The sequence below is a fragment of the Empidonax traillii genome, unplaced genomic scaffold (assembly GCF_003031625.1).
Source record: "Empidonax traillii isolate 1590-97213 ecotype Southwest subspecies unplaced genomic scaffold, ASM303162v1 scaffold1270:size203758, whole genome shotgun sequence".
NCBI lineage: Eukaryota > Metazoa > Chordata > Aves > Passeriformes > Tyrannidae > Empidonax > Empidonax traillii.
Window position 1 is genome coordinate 114,750 of NW_020956463.1, and position 21,117 is coordinate 135,866.

General features: G+C 43.0%; 1 protein-coding gene across 1 annotated transcript in view; it reads left to right on the forward strand.

Moving 5' to 3' along the window:
* LOC114069474 (corticotropin-releasing factor receptor 2-like) overlaps positions 1 to 21,117 on the forward strand; it is a gene marked incomplete at its 3' end in the record, with an annotated part of 116,882 nt that overhangs the window by 30,294 nt on the left and 65,471 nt on the right. The window contains exon 3 of the mRNA XM_027906284.1: positions 12,548 to 12,667. Coding sequence (XP_027762085.1) covers positions 12,548 to 12,667 — 120 coding nt within the window. The remainder of the gene's footprint in view (positions 1 to 12,547; positions 12,668 to 21,117) is intronic.

Consider the following 21,117-nt stretch of genomic DNA (forward strand, 5'->3'; position numbering starts at 1 on the left):
TTTACATCTTTGTTCTTCTCCTGCCTGCATTTTCTGTCACCTGGCGAACTGAAAATCTGATGCAATTCAGACTAAATAATTAAAGTGTAATTTAAATGACCCCTAGGTTGTTTCAGCCCAACTCCAGCTAATTTTGTATTCAGAGACAGAAGCAGAGTCACACAGGCCAAGAAAATCTATTTGTCCATTATCACAGGTATTTTTTTCTATCTGTGTTAGAGTATCTCAAAGGATTTGGGATAAAATGGTCACAGTCAGGGCTCTTCCCTCAAAGCTACTTCTAATTCATGGAAAATAAAATATTTTCTGCCATGCCTGGTAGGTTGGCTGGTTTATATCATACTTCCAGTTAAGTACATTCAGAGTCACTCAGAGAAGCTATACCAGGGTAATGGCAAAACCCACATCCTTCCCCAGCTTATTCCTAAACTATATTAGGATATACCCAAGAGTTTGGGTGAACTGTGAGTGACAAAGGCATTGGGCAAAACTGAGTGGAACAGGGCAGGTTTTGCCTCATCACAAGGGAAAGTTCGACCCAAATGATTGTTCTGGGGCGATCAAAGCTACTTGTCTTTTATTTTGGCACTGGGAATATACTGCCCTAAGAAAAGATTTCACAATTCCTTCTGTTTCCTCAAATACAGTTTAGCTTGAACTAACTCAGTCCTTTTGATCAAAAAGGAGCAGGGAAAAAGAGAAACACTTTGTCAGAAATTTTCAACTGGCAGCAGTCTGCAAGTACTCCCAGCAGAGTGTGGGCACAACATCCCTCTTCCCACAGGGGAATGGAAAACCTCCTCCAGTCTCCTCTTTCCACAGGAGCAGCATTAATATGAAAAGGATAAGATGATTGATCATCAGTGTTTCCATCAAGAGCAGATTGAACCAGCCAGGGAAATTGGTTCAGGGGAGCAATAAGTTGGAAATCAGCTGGCAGAGGGCTGAGGACACACTTAGTTGAAAAATGGATTGAGTTGTGCAGTGATTTCAGGGTGAAAGGATGAGGTGGGAGGAGGAATGGGTGCTGAGGGCAGAGTTTGTCCACCTCAAACCCACACTCCCCTGTGTGCATAAAAGGAAATCTTCAGTGAAATTAATTTCTTACTGTAGCAGCACTTTATGCTGCTGAAGGAGGAGTAGAAAAATGCATTTTTTTTTTTTTCCCTCATGCAGATCTTTGTGTGAACCAGAGAACTCTCCGGTTTTGACCTTGCATTCGGGTAACTGCAAACAGGTTTTCTTTTGTAATGTTTCTAAACTCAATCAGATGTTTCTTTTGCAGTAATGAAGAATTAGGAGAGCCCTCCAGTGGCCAAGAGAGAGCTGTGAGCGTTGCTTTGGCAGAGAGCCAGGCTAGAAAACAAGGGGAGAAATATGGGCTGTATATTTGAAAGGTAGTAACTTCCAGCCCTGTTAGGGGGTGATTGTATGCTGCTTATATCAGTCCTTGGATCCAGAAGAATTTCACAGCACTCGACAAACTCTCTGAGTGAAATAGTATGTGTTAATTCCTTCCTCATTTCTGTCTAGAAAGAGCTATTTGCACAAAGGGGATAAACTTTAGGGATAAATTATTAGCTTTTATATTTAATAGCTTTACAGGAAATGAAAATGAAGAGAACTAATAATCACAGAAGTAATTATTAGTATTTAGAATGCAATAACTGCAGAAAAACCTCTTCACAAGAAAAAAGTTATTATTATTATTATTATTATTTCTTCATTCCATAGCCCCCAAAGGCAAAGCTGTGCTGACCAGGTGCTTGTTCCGTGCAATATTGCTGTAAATGATGGTTCTGATGATGTTATTAGCTGGGGAAGGGAAGAAGTGCTGGAAAATAATACCTTTTCCAGGCATCAATCTGCAGATTTTGACATCTTCTTTCAATAATTGGCAGTTAGCAACCTCCTGAATGGCCACTCTGGTTGGAGATGGGAGATTTTGGAAGGTTAGCGAGGAGATTTGATGAGTCCAGAAGAGAAGCAGCACTTGCTCAGCAGTAAAATGTTATCTTCCCTTTGCAGTTGAGCGTGAGAGCATGTGGATGACAAAATGTTTAATCAGAGTGTTTCATGTTTTCCCCAAACTCTTCCTTTAATATTCATGCAGTTTACCAAATACGAAACACATTAGCACATCATGGGAAAAGAAACCCAGCTGTGCTGTCAAGAAGATTGGAAGTGCCACACTTCCCAGGATTAATTTTTTTTTGCTGCACCTGTTATTAAAAGATCTATCATAATATCAGCTACTTGATGACAATTGCGTGTGTTTTACATCCATACTGAAATAAATCTGTTTTAATGTTGGTGCTTATTTCAATTTTCAACTGTTTTGCACTGATTTCTTGGGGATTGATCTTCGACTTTTTTTTTTTTTTTAAATCCACTGTAACCAATGCTGATGTAACTGGTTATTTAAAAAAAAAAAAAAAAAAAGCTGATGTAAGCAGTTATATATTGAGACCTCCATATCTAAAGTCTTGATAGGAACAGAAAGAAAATTGAAGTCCGAGGCTTTAAAAGGTTTTCCAAGGTTTATACTTTCACTGTGAAAGTTCTTCCCCATAAAATTGATGCAGTCAATTTGCAGGTGGATCAAAATGAATGTTTAAAATAACAAGATTCTCCAAGCTTTATTTAAGATCAATAAAATTCAAAGAAATGCAGTATTTGGACAGATAGGTGTGCATTTCAACCAAAAGAGCAATAAAGTCCTAGTTTTCAATTTCTGCCTAACATGTACAGATGGCTCCAATACCCATCCCAGATATGGGATGTGTTGGCAGGAGAGAGCTCTGTCCAAAATACAAATGGATCTCAAATGTATCTTGGGCTGAATTACACCCTGCAAGGTAGAATATCTAAGAGTGATAAACTTGAAGAAGATATTTGTCTCTAAATTAAATGAATCATCATTCTCTGAAAGTGGCCATTTCCCTGGAGACTGTTAAAGAGCCTGGATACCTGGTTTAGTCTAGACACCCAAATTTTAAGTGTCTGAAATGAGGTGAGGTGAATCTCTCTGTCACTGTAGACCTCTTAAATATCCAGCTCTAGCTCTGCAAGGTACCTGAGGTGCCCTTTTGCTGCAGAATTAGAAATATTGGCCCTGGTGTTAAAAAGATCAAAGTGTATTCAGTCAAGGTAGGTGGGAGATCTGGAGAGGGGTAGATGGGTTTTTTATCCCAGGATGTATCCAAAATTATGTAAGATCACTGATTCCAGACACAGGCACAAACAATGCTGCAGAGTTACTGTTCTTACATCCACTCTTTTCTTCTGGGGCTGCAAACACGTGGCAGCAGTTTGAAAATCGCAAATCAAGGCTTTATCACATTCTTTTTCCTCAGTTATCATGGCCATAACAATACTGTGACAATCCATTTTCATGCCTAATCATCCCAGTCGTGTCTGGTGTGACTGGTCCCTACCTCACTGTGTGTTACAGAATAATGAGTTTGAGAACTGTTGCCTGACTTGAAGTCAGTATCCCATGATTCCTTCCACTTGAATTTCCAGGCTTTTTTCTCTGGAGTTTGCTGAGTGTCCTGGAGCCCTTCTATAAATCAGGTGGCTGGCAGAGAGATACAGTGTTTGCCCTGTATTGATTTCCTCTGGTAAATAATTACATTAAATTTAAGACATGGAATTTCTAAACATAATGATATGCTGCTAACATTGTGATAGTCCTGTCTTAACAGGACATTTCTTTTCTCTTTACTCCTGATTTAATTTAAAATATTTTTGTTTGATCTCCCATGAAATGATAGGCTCAAATTCATGGGCTGGCAGTTGCCAAATGCTTTGGGGATGCAAGGTGCTGTGGGATCAGCAAACAGTTTGATCTTTGTTCTAGGCATCTGCAATGGGACTAATCAGATTAATGCAGACATTTACATCAATCCAGGTTGTTGTATGTTCCTCTTACAGACAGCAGAGGTTTACTCAGTGTTCAAGCTGAGGACAGAACCAATTTCATCAGTAGGTCAACTGAATCACATTGCAAAAGTTCTGATTTTTTTCTGCTGGCTGCAAACCTCAGTGATTGGCACCTCTGGAGACGTTTGCACTGGAGAAACCGTGAGACATGTGACGTGTCCCAAATTTGTTTCCTCTCTGAGAGGAGGTAATAAGCAAAACAGTTCAACTAAGAGAAGAAAATTGTCAGGAAAGGTGCAGTTCCCCTACCGCTGAAGGCTGCAACTCAGGCTACTCTTTACGTTTTAGGAGGTTTCCATATTTCTGAAAAATCTATTATGTGGAGTAAAACCTAAGTAGTAATAGTGACAGACTCTCCCTAGTGATGTGTTGATGGTGGGATTCTTCCTTTTTGTGAAGATCCAGGTTTTGCTCAGTCCAGTATCCAGTAGACTGACTGGAGATGCACAGTAGAAGACAAGTTCTTCTAACAAAATTCTCTGTTTCTGCTTCTTGTCAAGTTTAACAGTCGTGAGGCATTTGGGATTTAGAGGAGCAGAGTGCACTGATACTGTCCTGCCATCTACAATTCAGATTAAGTCTCCAAGATTGTGTGCTCATGCATAAATATCTTCAAGTGAGTTCTGATTAGTCCTCGTAATCAGTGGGTATCTGAGGCTCTGGTTGCTTGGACACAGGTGTCACAGAACATTTGAGATGCCTGAAGATGAAATGTCTGGCCTCTGGCTGCTGCTTCAGAAGGGGTGGGTCTTCCCCAGTCCTGAGTTCATCTGCCAGCCTCGTGTAGCTTTTCCAGATATGCAGGGCACGTACTTCTGGGCAGTTGAATCAAAGTCCAGATCCTTCTTGCCTATAATGGCAGCAGAAATAACTCAGAGTTATCAGCAGAGAGTCAAAGCAACCTGAGAGCTGGCAAATCTGCAGTGTTTAAATCTCTTACAGATCCTGGATCCACACCTGGGAAGGGCAGAGATGCCAAAAAAAAAAAAAATTACATAAGCCACTAACCCAGGTTTGCGAAGCCAGGCTGATGATACTCCTCAAAAAAACCAAGCAAATATGAGTCCCATGCTGTGTGCTGGGCAATGAAGGCAAAGCTCATAATCCAAAGGATTAATTCTCTCACTGCTTATGTTAAAGTTGCCCTAGTGACTACATCATGGCAATCTGGAGCAGGATGGTTTTGGGGGTGGGCTAAATCATTTTCTGAAGCATCTGCTTGGGGTCATTTTCGAAGACGGGGGTACTGGTCAGCATGATCATTTGTTACTCCTATCTCTTCCTCTGCTTTCTGAGCTACATGATGTTTCAAAGACAGTTATCATGCAGTGTCTGTGTGTTTTCAGAGGAAATGGGGGATTGACTTCTGAACATTTTATTACCCTCTGCCTTTTCTTTCTGTGCATCCTCCCAACTTATGATATATTGACAACTACTCAGATCTTCCCAGCGTGCACTGAAAGTCAGCGCAACAAAGTAAAGTGGGAGGCAGCAAAAAGCAAAAGCTTGACTGGCATATCCTGAATGAAGCCACAAGAAATCTTGTTGCCTAATGTGTTCTGAGGGGGGAGAACAGGGCAAGACCCCTGGTTCCTTACATCTCATTTGGCAGTGGTCCCATTGTACGTAACAGAGAGAGAGCAGGGTTAATGAGGCACATCATCATGGTCATCATTTGTTCAGATGTGACCTGACCCCCTGTTTTCTTTTTCCATTTTTTGTGCTTGGGCTGTAAACAGAGGAGCAGGCATACATAAATATATAAAATGTTTTGTGTTCTTGAATGTCAGCGCTGACCCTGAATTTGACCGTGTATAAAATCACAGTTATTCTGGTATGTTCCTGCATTCTTATACAATAGATGATGCTCTGCACATTCATCCAAAACACCTCACTTCAAGAAAAATAACTTTGGCAGTTCATTAGTGTGTCAAGGTTGGTTCTTTTGTGTGTTCTTGAAACCTCTCTGTGATGTCTCATCATTTGTCTCATGTAACATGATTCAGCTGTACAAGTTTTATGGCTGTAGAGAAGGAAAAGTGTATTAATATGCCCAAAGAAATATATTGATATGTAGCTACAAGCCTTTTATTATTTATGTTCCTGAATCTTTTTACACCCCCAGTAAATATTTTCTAACATCAATGAAGCTGTGAAGATTTATCACCACAGAACTTGCATTTATTAATTTTATCTTTGCTCACTAGAGTCATTCCCAGCAATAAAGAACGTCTCCTGTTTGTAACAAATGAGTCAATCAACTGAAACAAAGATCTGGATTTATCTGTGTCTGATCATCTTCTCCACATACAACAACGTGCAACTCTGCACATTCTGTGTAAATCTCAAGTACAGGCAGTAAGGACCAGATTTGGATTAGAAGTGCAGTTCTCAGTTTGAGAAGGGGTTTTTTTTTGGCAGTCTACTCCTGCAGCAGAGCGTAATTTGTGGTGGGAAGCCACAGTGTGGCAAAGACAGGCACGTATGACATTCCCATGGCAGCTCTGGAGCTGTACTGTCTGTGGAGATCTTCAAGCTGTCCTCAGTCTCTTGCTGCTTGAATTCTCTTGCTCCCCGTGGTCTGAGGGCTGTCCTGTTCCCACTCTGAAACTTCTGTTTGCATCCCTTGCCAGCATACCTGGAACAGGAAGGAAAGATAAATATTCTACCAGATAATGGTCATGTTGTCCCTGCATTTGAAAGTGCAGTCAGCCCAGTTTTGCAGTGCATGTTGAGAAGGAGGGCCTTCAAGTTTTTGGTTCAGAAGCCACTTTGGTAAATTAGTACCTTCCTTTAGGTGTATGGTCTTGCATTCCTTACCGAGCTGAACAGTCCCACTGACTTCGAAGTCAGATGCTGAAAGGTGGTTGCAATAATCAAGGGTTACAAGGGAACACGTTTAAAACATAAAATGAAGATGATAAAAGGCTTAGTCTGACATTTGAAACCCTCCTGCCTCATATTTAGAGGTAACAAAGATGTAGTGGTAGAGACAGAGTGAGGCACTAAACTCCAAAGCAGAGCAGCTGGGCTGAATGAGCAATTAGTTGACGACCCTGTATTTCTGCCATCAAGCTTAATTCTGCCTCTTGATTGTCCTCTAAGGATTTAAAGATTTCATTACCACAAATATGAGAGGTATTTCTTTCTCCTCCTCTTCGTTCTCCATCTTCCTCGCTGTCCCATCAAAAGGAGGGTAGCGAATATTTTATTTGAGATGTACCTGAGTCTTTCCCTCACTGAGGGTGTGATAAACGTAACAAAGTTTATCACTTTAGGACAAGAGGGCACGGGCTTAAGCTCTGCCAGGGGAGGTTTAGCTTGGATATTAGAAAGAAGTGCTTCACAGAGAGAGTGATCAGGTATTGGAATGGCCTGCCCAGAGAAGTGGTGGATTCACCGTCCCTGGAGGATTTTAAGATGAGGCTGGAGGTGACACTGAGTGCCATGATCTGGTAACCACAGCGGGGTTGGATCAAGGGTTGGACTTGATGATCTCGGTCTCTTCCAACCCAGTTAATTCTATGATTCTATGACTGTGTTAACAGACCAATTTATAATGTTAGGTGATGAGTACGGATGTGGATTTACCTGGATTAAAAGAAAGAGACCTAAAAAACCACCACTGGGACCACAACTCCACGTGATACTTCCATATTGATATGATAAAAATCCTGAAAGCCAGCGATGCTGTAGCACAAGGGGTTTGGTGTAACCAGATTGTTCTACAGACCACGTGCATTTCTTGCCCTGAGCCTTCTGCCCAGAGCAGAAGAGATGAGGAACTGTTGTACCTGGAAAGCAGGAGCTCTTCACATCAATGGACAGAGAACAGGAGTGATGAAACAGTCACTTTAGTGGAGAGAACTGGTGCTTTTTTTGTTTGTTTGTTTGTTTTGGGGTTTTTTTGTTGTTATTGTTGTTGGGGTTTTGTTGTGGTTTTTTTTTTTTTTTTTTTTGATTTTTTTTTGTTTGTTTCTTTGTTTGTTTTAGGGCTTTTTATTTATTTTTTTTTCCCTTTTCCCTTTTTTTCTTTTTTTCCCCAGTACTCATCCTGGATATTGAAACATACAGTGGTCACTTGATCTTGTGGAAGTTGAGTGTCTGAGGAGGAGAGGTGCCTCTGGCAAGACACGAGCAGGCAGCAGCCACCTGGTTGTGGAGGTACTTCCACCCTCCCCAGACAAGTATGATGGTGCTGCCTGAGTCTGCACAGAGCTGAGTTTTGGTGTTACTGGTTAAACAGCACAACGTCATCCTCGTTAGTCACTGTTAGTAGGGCAAACTGAAAGCTGTGCTCTGGCTAATTCTATCAGCTGTGGCTTGGATTGGGTTGAAGATGAGGAAACCAGCTGTGCAGCAGTGGCGAGGGCTGGCATACAAAAGGTTTCCATTGCCATTTATGAGCAGAGCTCACTGCCTTCCTAGAAGAGCTGGAGGTCACTTTTTAATATCTCTTCTGCAAAAGAGCCCTGCTGAGCTGGGCATGTGTTGACATATTTATCTGTGTGTCTTGCTCACCTCCAGAACCTTGTGTGTTCAGGTGTTCTCATGCAGATGGGTCGTGAATTTGTCTTGCAGACACATCCAGACAAATACCACCACACAGGAACAAAACCACCTTTAACTTAACAAAGTTCTTCTGCCTGCCAGGCACAAAGTTCTTGGGATGCTCAGTGATTTCCAAGGCAGATCTCTGCTGCTACTGCCCAGCAAGACCTGGTGGTGATTTATATGATGTGCACCACAAAGGGGTGTTGCATCGGCAGAGGATCAGCAGCCACGGTATTTCTGTCAACCTTTCACTTAATTGTACTTGCTTCTGGTATAAAGAACAACATTTCTCACAGTCACATGAGTCAAATTGACACGGTCAGGATTTGACTAGACCCAGGAAACTTTGACGGGGTGGTTAATTGTAAGCAGGGAAAGCTGCAAAAGCAGCTTTTCATCAAGAGGTTCCACTAGAACTGGTAAGTGATTATTAGAGAATGCTGCTGATTTGTGCAATGATGAACAATAAATAATTTTCTTCATCCACACTCCTGGATTATTTGTTTATCCCCTCTCTATTTACTTTTGGAGTGTTTTTTTGTTTGTTTGTTTATTAAATATGTGCAACCCAGTAGTATTATCTGTATGATACATATTGCTTCTGATTTTCTAAAGTTTGAACTAAAAAGATGGAGGGAATGATCAGTTTAGATCAAAGATTTTCTAGCTCTTCCCACTCAAATGAAGAAATCATTCATTCTCTTAGTCCTGAAAAAAACATTTAGTTTAATTTAGGGCTATTGTTTCAGGTGTTAACCACTATAAAGAACAAATTTGAAATGAAAACCAGCTCAGTGTTCAACTCTGTAATAATTTAGCGGTTTGAAAAATCCTCAAGTGTTTGTGCTGGAAAATACAAGGCAGCATTTAGGAACCTGAAACATGGACCAAATTTAAAAGTAGTTGCCTTTTTTTTTTTTTTTTTTTGAAACTGCCTTTCTTTTTGTAGTTTATTAAGTGATGTATTCCTCCAAAAATTCAGGAAACTCTAGTGCCCAAAGCCTCCAACCAAGATTTTGATTCCAATGTGCAGCACAAACTGTGTGTGAAAATAGACAGAGCAGACAGTAGGTGAGAAATGAAGACTTTTGGCCAGACTGTGTGATTTTTCTCCTACAGAGAGGCAGCAGAAGCAGAAAAAAAAATAATCTTACCAACATCCCGGAGCAGTGCCTTACTCACTGCTCAGTTCTGCCTCCCTGGGAATGGCCACTGGGCTCAGGGATGCCATTGGGCACCTTCAAATGCCTGAAGATCTCAAATCCATCACAAAGGGGCTCTGCTTGAGGAACAAAAAGGAATTTTTTGAACTCAGCTGCACAGTGTCAGGAAGGAGAAAAGAAAGCTAAAGTGTAGAGTTGAGGATACTTGGTGGGATTAGATGTCTGTGAATTGCTTAAAGGTTTAGAGCACCCTTTATCCTCTGCTCCTGAAAGTTCTAAAAACAGGGTTTTCCCCTCAGAGCCCCATTTAAAGACAACCAGTATGTTGGTGGTGGTCAGGTTACAGGAATGATGCTAAAGAAGTTTTCTTTCCTGCTTTTGGGGATTGGAGATGTGTGGGACAAAGAGATCTGGCGGTGTTTAGAAGGGTTAATTTGTTGCAATTGAGATTTCTCAAGAAGGGTTGCAGTTTTGGGAACATTCACTTGGGAAGGAAATCATGGCTCCAGAGAGTGAAACAGATGCATTCCCTTGTCTCAGAATATCACACTGTCTAGAGAGTTAGTGCACTTGTTATGTTTGTGGGTTTTCACATGTTTAAAACAAAAATACTCATCCCAAACCCACATTTGCACTCCTCCCCTCTCTGCCATTGCAATCTGAAAATGTTTTAAAAATCTCCAGATTCCCAGATGGCAGAATAACATCCTGGCTAGTTCTCTCCTCAGTGCATGTTGTTAATTTATTTGTTGTTCTAACCCAGTTATTTTTTTATTTTTCCACTCTTTGGATACCACAATTCTTTTGGTCCTTCAAAAGAATAAAGCCCTTCCATCTTAAATATGAATAAAGGGAAAGTCCAAGCCATTGCAGAGTGGGAGACAGATGTTGTAGGAAGTGCTGTACCACTGCTTTGATCTCAGTGTAAGCACCATGTCCATTCTAAAGCTGTGAACACAGACTGAAACAGCCTATTTCTGGATGCATTTCTTTCTGTCAAAGCTTCTTTGTTGTCCTTGCCTTCTGTTTTCACATTCATCTCTGCTACTGCCATATAACTTACCTTCCTTTACTCCCTCACATGTCAGTTTTCTATTCCCTTCTGAATTGTGATCCTAAATGATCCTCCTCAGCAAGATCTGAACACTTTTGTTTTTGTTTTGGTTTTTGTTTTTTTTTTTTAATAATTTCCTCATATCCTGATGTAGCAAGTCAGAAGGGCTGGTTAGGTCTCAGCTAGGGACATGCTCTCTTCAACATGTCCCAGAGTGCAGAACTTCACCCAGTTCTTACTTTAGTGAGCTTTGATTCCCCAAAAGATGACCAACCATCTGGGCAGCTCCCTCCAAACTTCTTCTCATCTTTCCCCTTCTGCAGACCCTTCTCATCCTGTTCCATATGAACCCCAGTTTGTCAAACCCTTTGCTCTTCCCTTTTTCCCCAGTCTGGGTGCTCATCCTTTTTGAAAACCTCACTCCTTCCTGCCAGTGGAAAATGAGAGACTGGCCTGTCTTTTCCTCCTTGTCCCCTGAATGATCCATTCATGGCTCCAAAACTCTCCTCTTCTCTCCATGCCCTGCCCTGCTTACTGTCCACCCCATCCCATCTGTGTGAGTGGCTCAAAGATGTGTTGCCCCTGTGCCTTCTCCCAGGCTGGGTTCCCAGCTCTCCTCTATTCTCCCCACTCTGCCTCTTCTGTGGGTTTTTACTCCCGATTCCTTTTTTCCAGATCAGGTTGGACAGGGCTTGGAGCAACCTGGTCTAGTGGAAGGTGTGGGCAGGGGGTTGGAATGAGATGGTCTTTAAGGTCCCTTCCCACCCAAACCTTCTGTGATTCTATGATTACTCCAGATTCCTTTCTTCCGACGCCTCCCTTCTGTCGGACCATCTCCCTCATCCCAGCTTTTTATTATTTCTCTTTCTTCCCAAGGCCCGCAGGATCCTTTCTCAAGGATCCTGTACTGCAGCTGCTGGACTGTGTCCCTTCCTCCCCCTCCCTGTCCAGGCATCCCTGTTCATCCTCAGTTCCACGCCGTGGAGGCAGGAATTGCTGCGCTCCACAAAAAGCCGGAGGAGTTCGGTTGCTCTGATGGCTTTTCCTGTTCTCCCTGGCTTCGGTTTGCGAGCGAGTATTTTTGCAAAAGTGCTCATCCCCGGAGCTGACAATAAAACTGTCTCTCTGTGCCTCAGTGTGTGTGTGTGTGAGGCAGAGAGAGAGAGAGGGAGGGAGGGAGGGAGGGAGGAAGATCCAGCAATACATCGGTCTGGCAAAGTGAGGCGGCATCGGGGGAGCTGCGATTCCAGGGACGCCGGCGAGGAGACACGAGCCCCTCACTCCGGGCTCAGCCTGATCCCATTGGTTCCCGAGCCGCTGTTTTAAAGCGGGGAAGAGCTCGGAGGGTTGAACTGCTCAGCCAGACGCAGATTCTGAGCCAAGTTGTCAGCACGCCTGCGAGGAAGAGCCTCTCTCGCACACGAGACTGCAGGGTGTCCGCAGCTTGATGTGCATTTAGTTCCAGAAAGCAAGAGAGGAGAGGACACACACACACCCCCCCCAAAAAAAAAAAAAAATCAGAAAAGGGGGAAGGACCCTCATCCAGTCCGGCAGTCCCGGGGGGAATAATGGATGTGACCATATCTCAGTTCATCTTAGAAGAATTTGATGTCAACTGCAGCCTCCTGGATCGCTTGCAAGAGACTTTTTTAGAGAGTTCCTCAATCCCTTTCCTGGGCTTTGATGGTAGGAAAATGTTACCTGGTGCAGGGCTCGGAAAAGCTTTTGGAGTGCCGGGATTCGGTTTGTTTTGTGATGCAAAGTGTGTCGCTTTTGTGTTTTTCCTCAACTGCTTCTTTCTCCCTTTCTGTCTCCCTCTCTAACGCCAAAGGTCCCTACTGCAATGCCACCACGGATCAGATCGGGACCTGCTGGCCCAGAACCTCCGCGGGGGAACTGGTGGAGAGACCCTGCCCGGAATTCTTCAACGGGATCAAATACAACACCACGAGTAAGTACAAACTCCTTTCCTTCTCCCGCAGATCTGGTGCTGAGAAGGAGCCTGGGGAGACCCAAAATATATTTTCCATTAAAAGAAAGAAAGAAAAAAATTGTTTGTCTGGGAATCAACATTTCCTCCACATTCCAGCCTGTCTATTCAAAATTCCTGCCTGGAATGATGCAGATTTCTCAGAGGCACAGACTTGTGGACACTGTTTCCCCTTTACTTAAGTGTATTTAGGTAGATCTGGGGAAAAATATGCTCTGCAGTCTAAGGAGGGTATGTTGTGCTGTGTGTTTGTGCATGTGTAGCTATGTATAGCTGTATAGATGTATTTGTAGCAGTGTTTGTAGCAGTGCTTCAGCCATCTGGATAATTAAAGATCCTCTGGCTCCTCAAGTACTTAAGCTTATCACCTGAGAACTGTATTTTGAGAGGACTGTCCCTTTTTGGCGCTGTTTGTGTGAACGCGGTGGGGGGGACAAACCAGGCTGGAAGTTGTGTGTAACAATCAGGAGGCTGAGGTCTGGAATCTGTTTAGTAACTTCATCAGCCACTGGCTGGTGAGGCTGGAGTGGCTGCATCAGCACTGCAAGGGAAACAGGAGAGGAAATAAGGAGGCAAATAATACTCAAAGCAAGGGAGCACGGGGGCTCCTTAGAAATCTCCTGGAACTGGTGCTTTATTCTTCGAGGTAAACAATCCTGATGACTCACTAAAAATTTATAATTCAGGCTGTCAGACCGAGGCACTCATTTCCTTTCCCTTGCCTGTCAGTGCTGTTTGGACCTTTCACCGGGAGTTTTAAACATATCAGTTCCGACTATGTGTGCCCATTTGCTCGCCACTCGTTTTTTTTTTTTCAGACTATTCAGTGTGCTTTTGACTGTAGGGACATTTCACTCTGTGTTTCTCTGTACCGTTGCTGGGGTGTTGATGGTCTCATTTGCAGGTACTGTTAATTTTGTGGGATGGCTATTCTCCCTAAGTCCCGTAAAAGAATGACCCTGACATTTTAGATGTGATTTTTTTAATTTGTTAAGGGTGAATCTATTCTTTGCCCAGCTCCAGGTGTCAAGGGTCAGATAAGTAGCCAAAAGTTTGGTGTATTTGCTGTGTGAAACAGAGCTCTCTGACAAATTTGCTCTTAGGGACCAGCTTCTGCCACTTGAGAGTTTGAGCAGAGTAAGGAGGTTCACTCAGGGAACTGCAAAATCATCCTTAAGCCCTCTATTCTCTGACCTGTGCTCTTTGCAATAAAATAGGTGGGAACATGGACGGGGTGGGTGATGCTGTCTTTGATAAGAGCAGATATTTCACTACCTTTACAAGTCTCAGTTGAGACCAGAATAAATTTTCTGAGGATTAAGTGCAGCTCAGACAAGAGCAAGTGTATCAGAACAGACCCTGAAAGAACAGCCAGAGAAAAGGTACTTCAAACAATTGTGGCTTCCTTTTATTTTTCCATTACCTTTTTTTTTTTTTTTTTTTTTTTTGGTGGGAAATATCAGTGTTTCCTTTGCCTGATTTGTGTTTCTCCATAAGGAAAGAAAAAAAAATGCATTATGGAGGCTTCCTTATTTATATCATAAACACAGTGAGGAGAATTTAAATGCTTTTCCTATGCATGGAAGAAAAGAAAGTCATGAGTATCTCAATTTGTTTTTATAAACTCTGTTAATGCTTTCAGTAGTTCATGAATGACCTGATTTAAAGTTCCTCCCTGCTCCCCTCCTTCTCATTGCTGGGTAATGCTTATATTGCAGCGCTAGTACGTTTCCTTAAATTCTCTACTCTTAAACAATTAATTCAATTAAAGGCTGATGCAAATGTGTTATTGAAATGCTGAAGCATTATTTTGCCATAGTCTGGGGAAATGGACATCTTTCTCCTTCCAACACAAAATGTGAGTAGTCCTGCTGAGGAAATGTATGTGCATGAGTGGTGCCCAGATGCAGTAGAGTATGGGGTGCAATCGAACTAAAATACACTGAAGCCACTGTAGCCACTTACAGCTGATCCTGGACTCTTTCATTTATGTAGTTCCTCCAAGCTGTAGCTCAGAAAACAAAGGGAAGGATGCCAAAATTTGCTCAACTTGTACGATCTTGGGAATAGCTGGTGATAAAGGCTTGGAAAAGCAGGTTAAGGTTCAGATACAGAGGTGCCATCCCTTTGGGGGTTTGAAAGGTGTAATTAGAACATATCCAGAGTTTGGGAAAGTCGAATACTGCCATGCCCTGACTGCTTGCTGGATTTCACCAAGTTACTTTGTGGGTGACGAGGGGGGGACCATTTGTAATGAGGCTCATTGTGCTGAAAATCTCATCTGTGCACCCTGTGCTGAGGATAAAATAAGCACAGAAAACTGATAAAAAGCGGGAAATGGATCTTGCAAATCTCAGAGGTGAATAATACAGCTCAAAATGAAGGTCTGATCAGGAGATGGCTTGGATCAACATTAGATTTCTGCCTAGGACATGCAGTGCAGTTTTGCCTTGTTTTGTTTTGCATTTTGATGAGGCAGAGGGAGAAATGATGGTGTGTTTTGTGCTGGCTTTTTTTTTTTTTTTTTTTTTTTTTTTTTTTTTTTTTTTTTTTTTTTGAGAGAGCAAAATCAGACAAATTTAAAAAAGCACCTTGCAATGTCTTTTTTCTACTAAGGGCTTATCCAGCTCCAGGTTGTAATTCAGCTGGTTATTATATTGTCAGGCATCCTGTGTTTGTGAGCTGCCACCTTCTAGGAACTGCAGCATATTTTTACATTGGTTTTGCACATCTTTGAGTATTTTTTCCTCGTTAGAATGTGTATGGAAATTCTGGATCCATTTCAGTGATTTCTTTTTTTGCTTTGGAAATTAGTCTCTCAAATATTCCAAGTCCCCACCAACTTCCTAAAAGTAGCTCAGCAGCTGGAGGCAATGAACCCCGTGGCATTCCCTGTAAGGGAAAGCTTTTGCACTGTAGACACCATCAATTCCAGACTGGGAAGTGACCAGACTGGATGAAAAGCTTATTCCAGACTCAGGGAAGAACAAGATGCTGATCCATGGCAAAGTTTTGACCCTCATGGGGCACCTTATTGTAGTCTCTGTGCACACAGTGTGTGGAATTCAGGACAAAATGTGACAAAAAGCTTCCTCCACAGATCAGCTCATCAAAGGCTGTGGGTGAACCTGCCCTGGCTTTGTGTCCATCTCTTCACCTCTCCTGCTTTGATGTTTTCTCTAGCTCAGAACCTCTGAGTGCTCAGAGGGGGATTGCTATCAAACCCTGAAATATGCCAGCAAAATTTAATGAAAGAGTATTTGAGGCAAAAAACTTAAGAGAAAGAACTGGTACCTAAAAAAAAAAAAAATCCCCTCTGTTTGCCACTCTAGAACAAACTGTGTGCGTAAAATATTTCCATTCCAACTGCAAGAACTTCCCGTGGTGATTCTGTGCCTGTGTTTCTGTGTGTGTCCCTTGGGAACTGCTGAGTGACTCAGATAAGTTTCAGCTGGATTTGTAGAACTAAGTCTGTCAATCTGTGAGTATTTCCCACCCCTGACACTTCGTTATTTTGGTGATTTTTTTTTTTCCCCCCTCCCTCTTTGATTGGGAAATAAAGTCATGTTGACAAATCACTCTCTGGTTACCTTGCAGTATGATTGGTGAATATAGACAAAATGCTCTTTGACCAAGGATCTGAAAATTATGCCCTCCACTTACAAGTTTGCAGTTCTGTAGACAAGCTTATGCACTATTTTCAAAGGAAACAAAAATTAAAAAAAAAAAAAAAAGACAACAACAACAAAAAAGGAAAGAGTGTCTGTGCTGATGCAGTGTGTGACTGTGCACTTGTCTCTGCTCAGGTTCTATATTTAGCCAAAAATGACAATAACATTGCTGCCCTCTAGATGTATTTATGCTTTGACAGCGTGAAGCTTTTATTCTTGTTCTAGGAAACAATTCGCTCATTAGGATATCCTGAAGCTTGATTAATTCAACAAACGGACTGCAATGAGTCTGGGTTTGCCGCTTGCTAAGAAGTTGTCATACATGCAAACATGCTACAGGCTGAAGCATGCCCTCATTAGCTCTTTCCCTACAAATTGCGCTTTGCAATGGGAAAATCCAAGATTAAATGTTTGCCTGATGGACAAAAAGGATTGACTTTTGTAGCCTCAGCTGACTGATTTGAGTCTGCAACTCCTGGTGTAGCAGAAGGGTTGAGACCCATCCATTGTGGGCTCCTCCCTTGCTCTCAGGCAGGAGCTGGAATCACTGCAAAGTCTCTGTCTTGCAGGCTAAGACACACAAATCTGGGTATTTCCAAGTATCAACAGCTAATTCGAGTATTTAAGCTCTAATACAAGTTAGTGGAGGTCTTAACAGTGAATAAAACCTGAAGAGTTACTCAGCTCAGCTTAGTTCAGCAGCCCCTGCAGGAGCTCTGGTGGTGTTTGATATGTCCAGGGGTAATTTGGCTGATATCTGGTTCATGTTTCAGAGGGCCCAGGCCTTGTGCAGGTTTGGTTTTTGTCTTCCAGGCCCCAGAGGTGTTGCAGATGCTCAGTGACAGCTGGTCTGCTGCCCATGTTTAGGCAGCTGAATTCATCCCTGAGTGTCTGTTGAGCTGAACTGGACCCACCCCTGGGGACTGAGATCAGATGCTTCTGGGATCAACAGCAACAAAAGGTCTCTACAGCTCTGCAAATCCCCCTCTCTCTCTCAGTGTAGGAAAGCTTTTTGACTGAAATAGCCACTTCAGATGAGTGTTTGTGAAAAGCATCCTCACCTTGTCCAGGGACTGTGCTGCTGAAAACAGGCACTGCTAACCTTGCAGGATGGGGATTTTGTTCCTCCTTCCCTACTCCTTGTTCTGAGGGTGTGTGCACCACCCTTTGCTTGGCACTACAACTTGCTGAGGACGATTTGAGAGGGCTGGTGACTTGGCAACTGGACATGGGAGAAAGAGCCACTGACACAAGTATCACATTTTTACCTGTTAACATGTCTTACTCCACAATGAAAGAAAAATTCCTGCAGTTCACTGTTGCCTCATCTTGAACAGAGGGAAATGATCTTTTCTATGCTGATGGAAGGGTGAAGAAGTAAATTAATGCTCTTCTGATTCTCATCTCCCCGCTTTTGAAAGGGTTTAAAGAGATGATTTAATTTTTTAAAGAGCAAAAGAGCTAATTTTCATAGGTTAAACAACCATTCTTTCATGGAGATCTAACCTCTGCTGCTCTTCCTTCTGAATAATTATTGTTCAGAGATCTTCTGGAGTAGTGGCTTCAGCCTGCACGTAAAACATGACCCTTGCTAGGAAATCATTGGCCCCAGAGTCTTGTTCGTGCTGTGTGGGTAAGACCTGTCCTGATAATTCCAGAAATGTGCACTTTTATACATGACTGGCCTATGGACTCAATTAACATTTTCACTTGTGTTCTATCTCATATATTTTAGTGTCCTGAGCACTTCTGTTGATCACATTCACATGACTGACTTTTTCCCCAGAGGTTATTCTGGCTTGATTTCTAAAGGGTGCAGTTTTGAAAGCCAAGTCCTCTTGTGAAAGACAGAGACTCCTCAACTGCTGGTGGCCTTTCAGCTTTACTGGAGAGAAATAAAATGCCCATCATGGGCATACATGTGTGTTTTCAGGCTGAAAAGCATACTGTGAAGCCCTAAAGCTATTCCCACCTCATCCCTTTTCTATAACCTTCTTATGTATCCAGAAGGCTTTTATCCCAGTGTTTAAAGACAAAACAAGATTCGGGATAAGGAGAAATGCTTTGTAGCCAATTTTAATTATGAACTCACCAGAAAAAGACTGTAAAAAAAAAAAATAAAAATAGCCTGCAGCCTTGCAGTAGCCAAGTTTTAGCCATTCTGAGGTGACCAAAACAGTATTTTCATCTAGGGAGTCAGCTTTCATCCCATGAAAGTTAAAGGAAGGAGACGGATGAGAAAAGAAACAAACACAGCAGTGGAAAAAAAAGAAGGCCAGAATTGGAATTCTGGGGGAGCAAATAAAACACAATTTTTAAGCTCGTAAAGCTTCTCTCTGAGGAGATCAAATCTGCAGCTGATTAGGTCAGCTTGTCTCCAATATAGCGCAGTACCCAGATTAAGACTTCAACCATCTTTTTTCTTTTTCTCTTCCTGTTTTAGCAAGAGAAGCACAAAAAGCACACATCTTCCACAAATCCAGCAGTGTGAGGCTCTTGATTTCCATCATGCACAGAGATGCTTCACTTGTTTCCCTTCAAGTTTTCCTTCTTTTTTTTTTTTTTTTTTTTTAATGTTCTTTCCATTGTGAAGCACAATTTGTGGTACGAGATCGCCCTGATTTTGCAGTTTGGGAGAAGAGTGTTGAAAACAGTATTTAAGAGGAGGAACGTAAAGAACCCGTTTTTCTGTCTCCCGCTACTATAATTGTGTGAAGAGTGTGATTTCTTCATTCAGCACAGAGTACAAGTAAATTGCATGTAGCAAAATAAGAAGATTGTTAATGTTACTTGAGTAAATGTTCAAGGACCTTTTCTCCAGGTTAAACACTGATGAGTATTTTCGTTCTTTGCTGGTAAGTTATGAGGTGATGGCTTTGCTGTGATCCTGTTGTACCTGATTGGAATTCTCTTCAGTTTAGCCTTGACTTTTTGACTTCACCCATTTCCCAGAGCCAGGAATCGCTGCTGCTCTACCCCAAGCCTACCTGATCCTCCTCTGAAGTCAGTGAGACCTGAGCAATGACACATCTTGGAGAGGGCTCTTAACCTTGGGCCTTCAGGAGGGTCAGCAAATAACAGGGTTGGCCACGTTATTTTGGAGGCTTCTGTGACTCTTTTCTCTAAGGCAGCTGCCCCATCTACCTCTCTGGAACTTGAATGAGATAGTGAGCAGTTTTCTAAGCTGACAGCAACTACCAGCTGGCAGACAGATGGACTGAGGTTCATTTCTTCCCACAAGTTCCGAATTAGATGATACTTGCAAAGTCGTGTGCTGCTGGAGCCAGGGGAGGAGTGGAAGAGGGAAATGGCTCAGGAACATATGGGGAAGGGAAAGACTTAAATATATTGCAAAGGGAGACAGAACAGGAAATCCTCATCTCACCGTGTCAAAATGAGAGGAAAAATCCCACCCAGTTACATCTGGGGCGGGCACTCTCTTGTGGATGTGGATTTCTTGTTTTGTTCTGCCTTATGACCCATTTTCCGTCCAGCCAAGCTGGATGAGCTCTGAAACAGCGATGGGGAAGGTGGAATCAGGCTGTTCTCGCCAGTCACTGAACACCCGACACTGCCTGCGACTCGCTGGGTTTCAGCGGCTCTTTATTGTCCCAAAACCTCAGGGACGGTGCCACTGAAGGAATGGTCACCCGTAATTCCGCCTCTCAGCCACAGGGTGTCACTTAAAGTGCAGGTAAAGTGAGTGTCCACCGGCATCTGCACTGAGCCACCTGGGAGTGGGAGTGATGGGTGGGGTGGAGGGCGATCCTGGACCTTGTGCTGCTCCACTCACTGACAGTGCTGCCTCTGCAGCTTCCCCGTCCTGCTGGGGGGGCCACAGAGACTCACTGAGGTGAAGTGGGCACAAGGACATGGGGGAGGAAGAGGAGGAGGGTGTTCTGGAAGGGATCCTGCTGTCCTCTCCCTTACTTGAGAGCAGGTCGCTCCCTGAAGGTGATTTGTGGTGGCTGCTCTGAAAGCCTGAAGGAAGGGCAGTGCTGAGCTCTGTTCCCAAGCAGGTGTGTGTAGTAACGTTAGAAGATGTGGTGCTGTGTAAAGCAGGGGTGAACCAGTCCATCAAAGAAGCTGAAGTGGTCAATGAGAACCAGCATTAGGGTGATCCGAGGATTCCTCCTCACTGTACACGCCGTGGTCATTGCTGTGCTGCTTCCCATTGCACCACTCTGCAGTCTCCTGCCCCAGTGCTGTCCCCTGGCAGGGACTTTCCCTGTTAGATTTTTTCCCTGTGGACCCTCAGAGAAAGACAGATGCTCCAGGTGCTCCCCCTTAGCAAGGATAACACCTAGGTGTGTTACAACAGTGGGGCAGTGCCTTCACCAGCTGTGAGTGCTCAACTTGCCTGTTGCTCATGGGAAGGGTGTTCTGCAGAACAGTTCAGTCCACTGGTCGGATTTAGGCTCTTTTGGTTCCCCTCTGTGTTCTGCCACGACATGGAACTATCGTTGGTTTTTATATAATGATGAATCTTTGCAATTTCTGTGCCTTGGAAGAGCAGAACTTTAAGCATGTCCTGGTCCAGGTGAAGTTCTCAGACTCTGACAGACTGCAAGACCTTGCTCAAGGTTTGCTGTCCTGTGAAAGGGTAAGTTTTATTCAGTTTTAGACCCCAGCATCACTTACTTGACATCCAGATTAGAATAGACATTCTTAGTATCTTGAGAAGCTGATGAGAAATATGGTCTCCTATGTAAATTGGAGGGGAATGCATTTTTAGTAGAT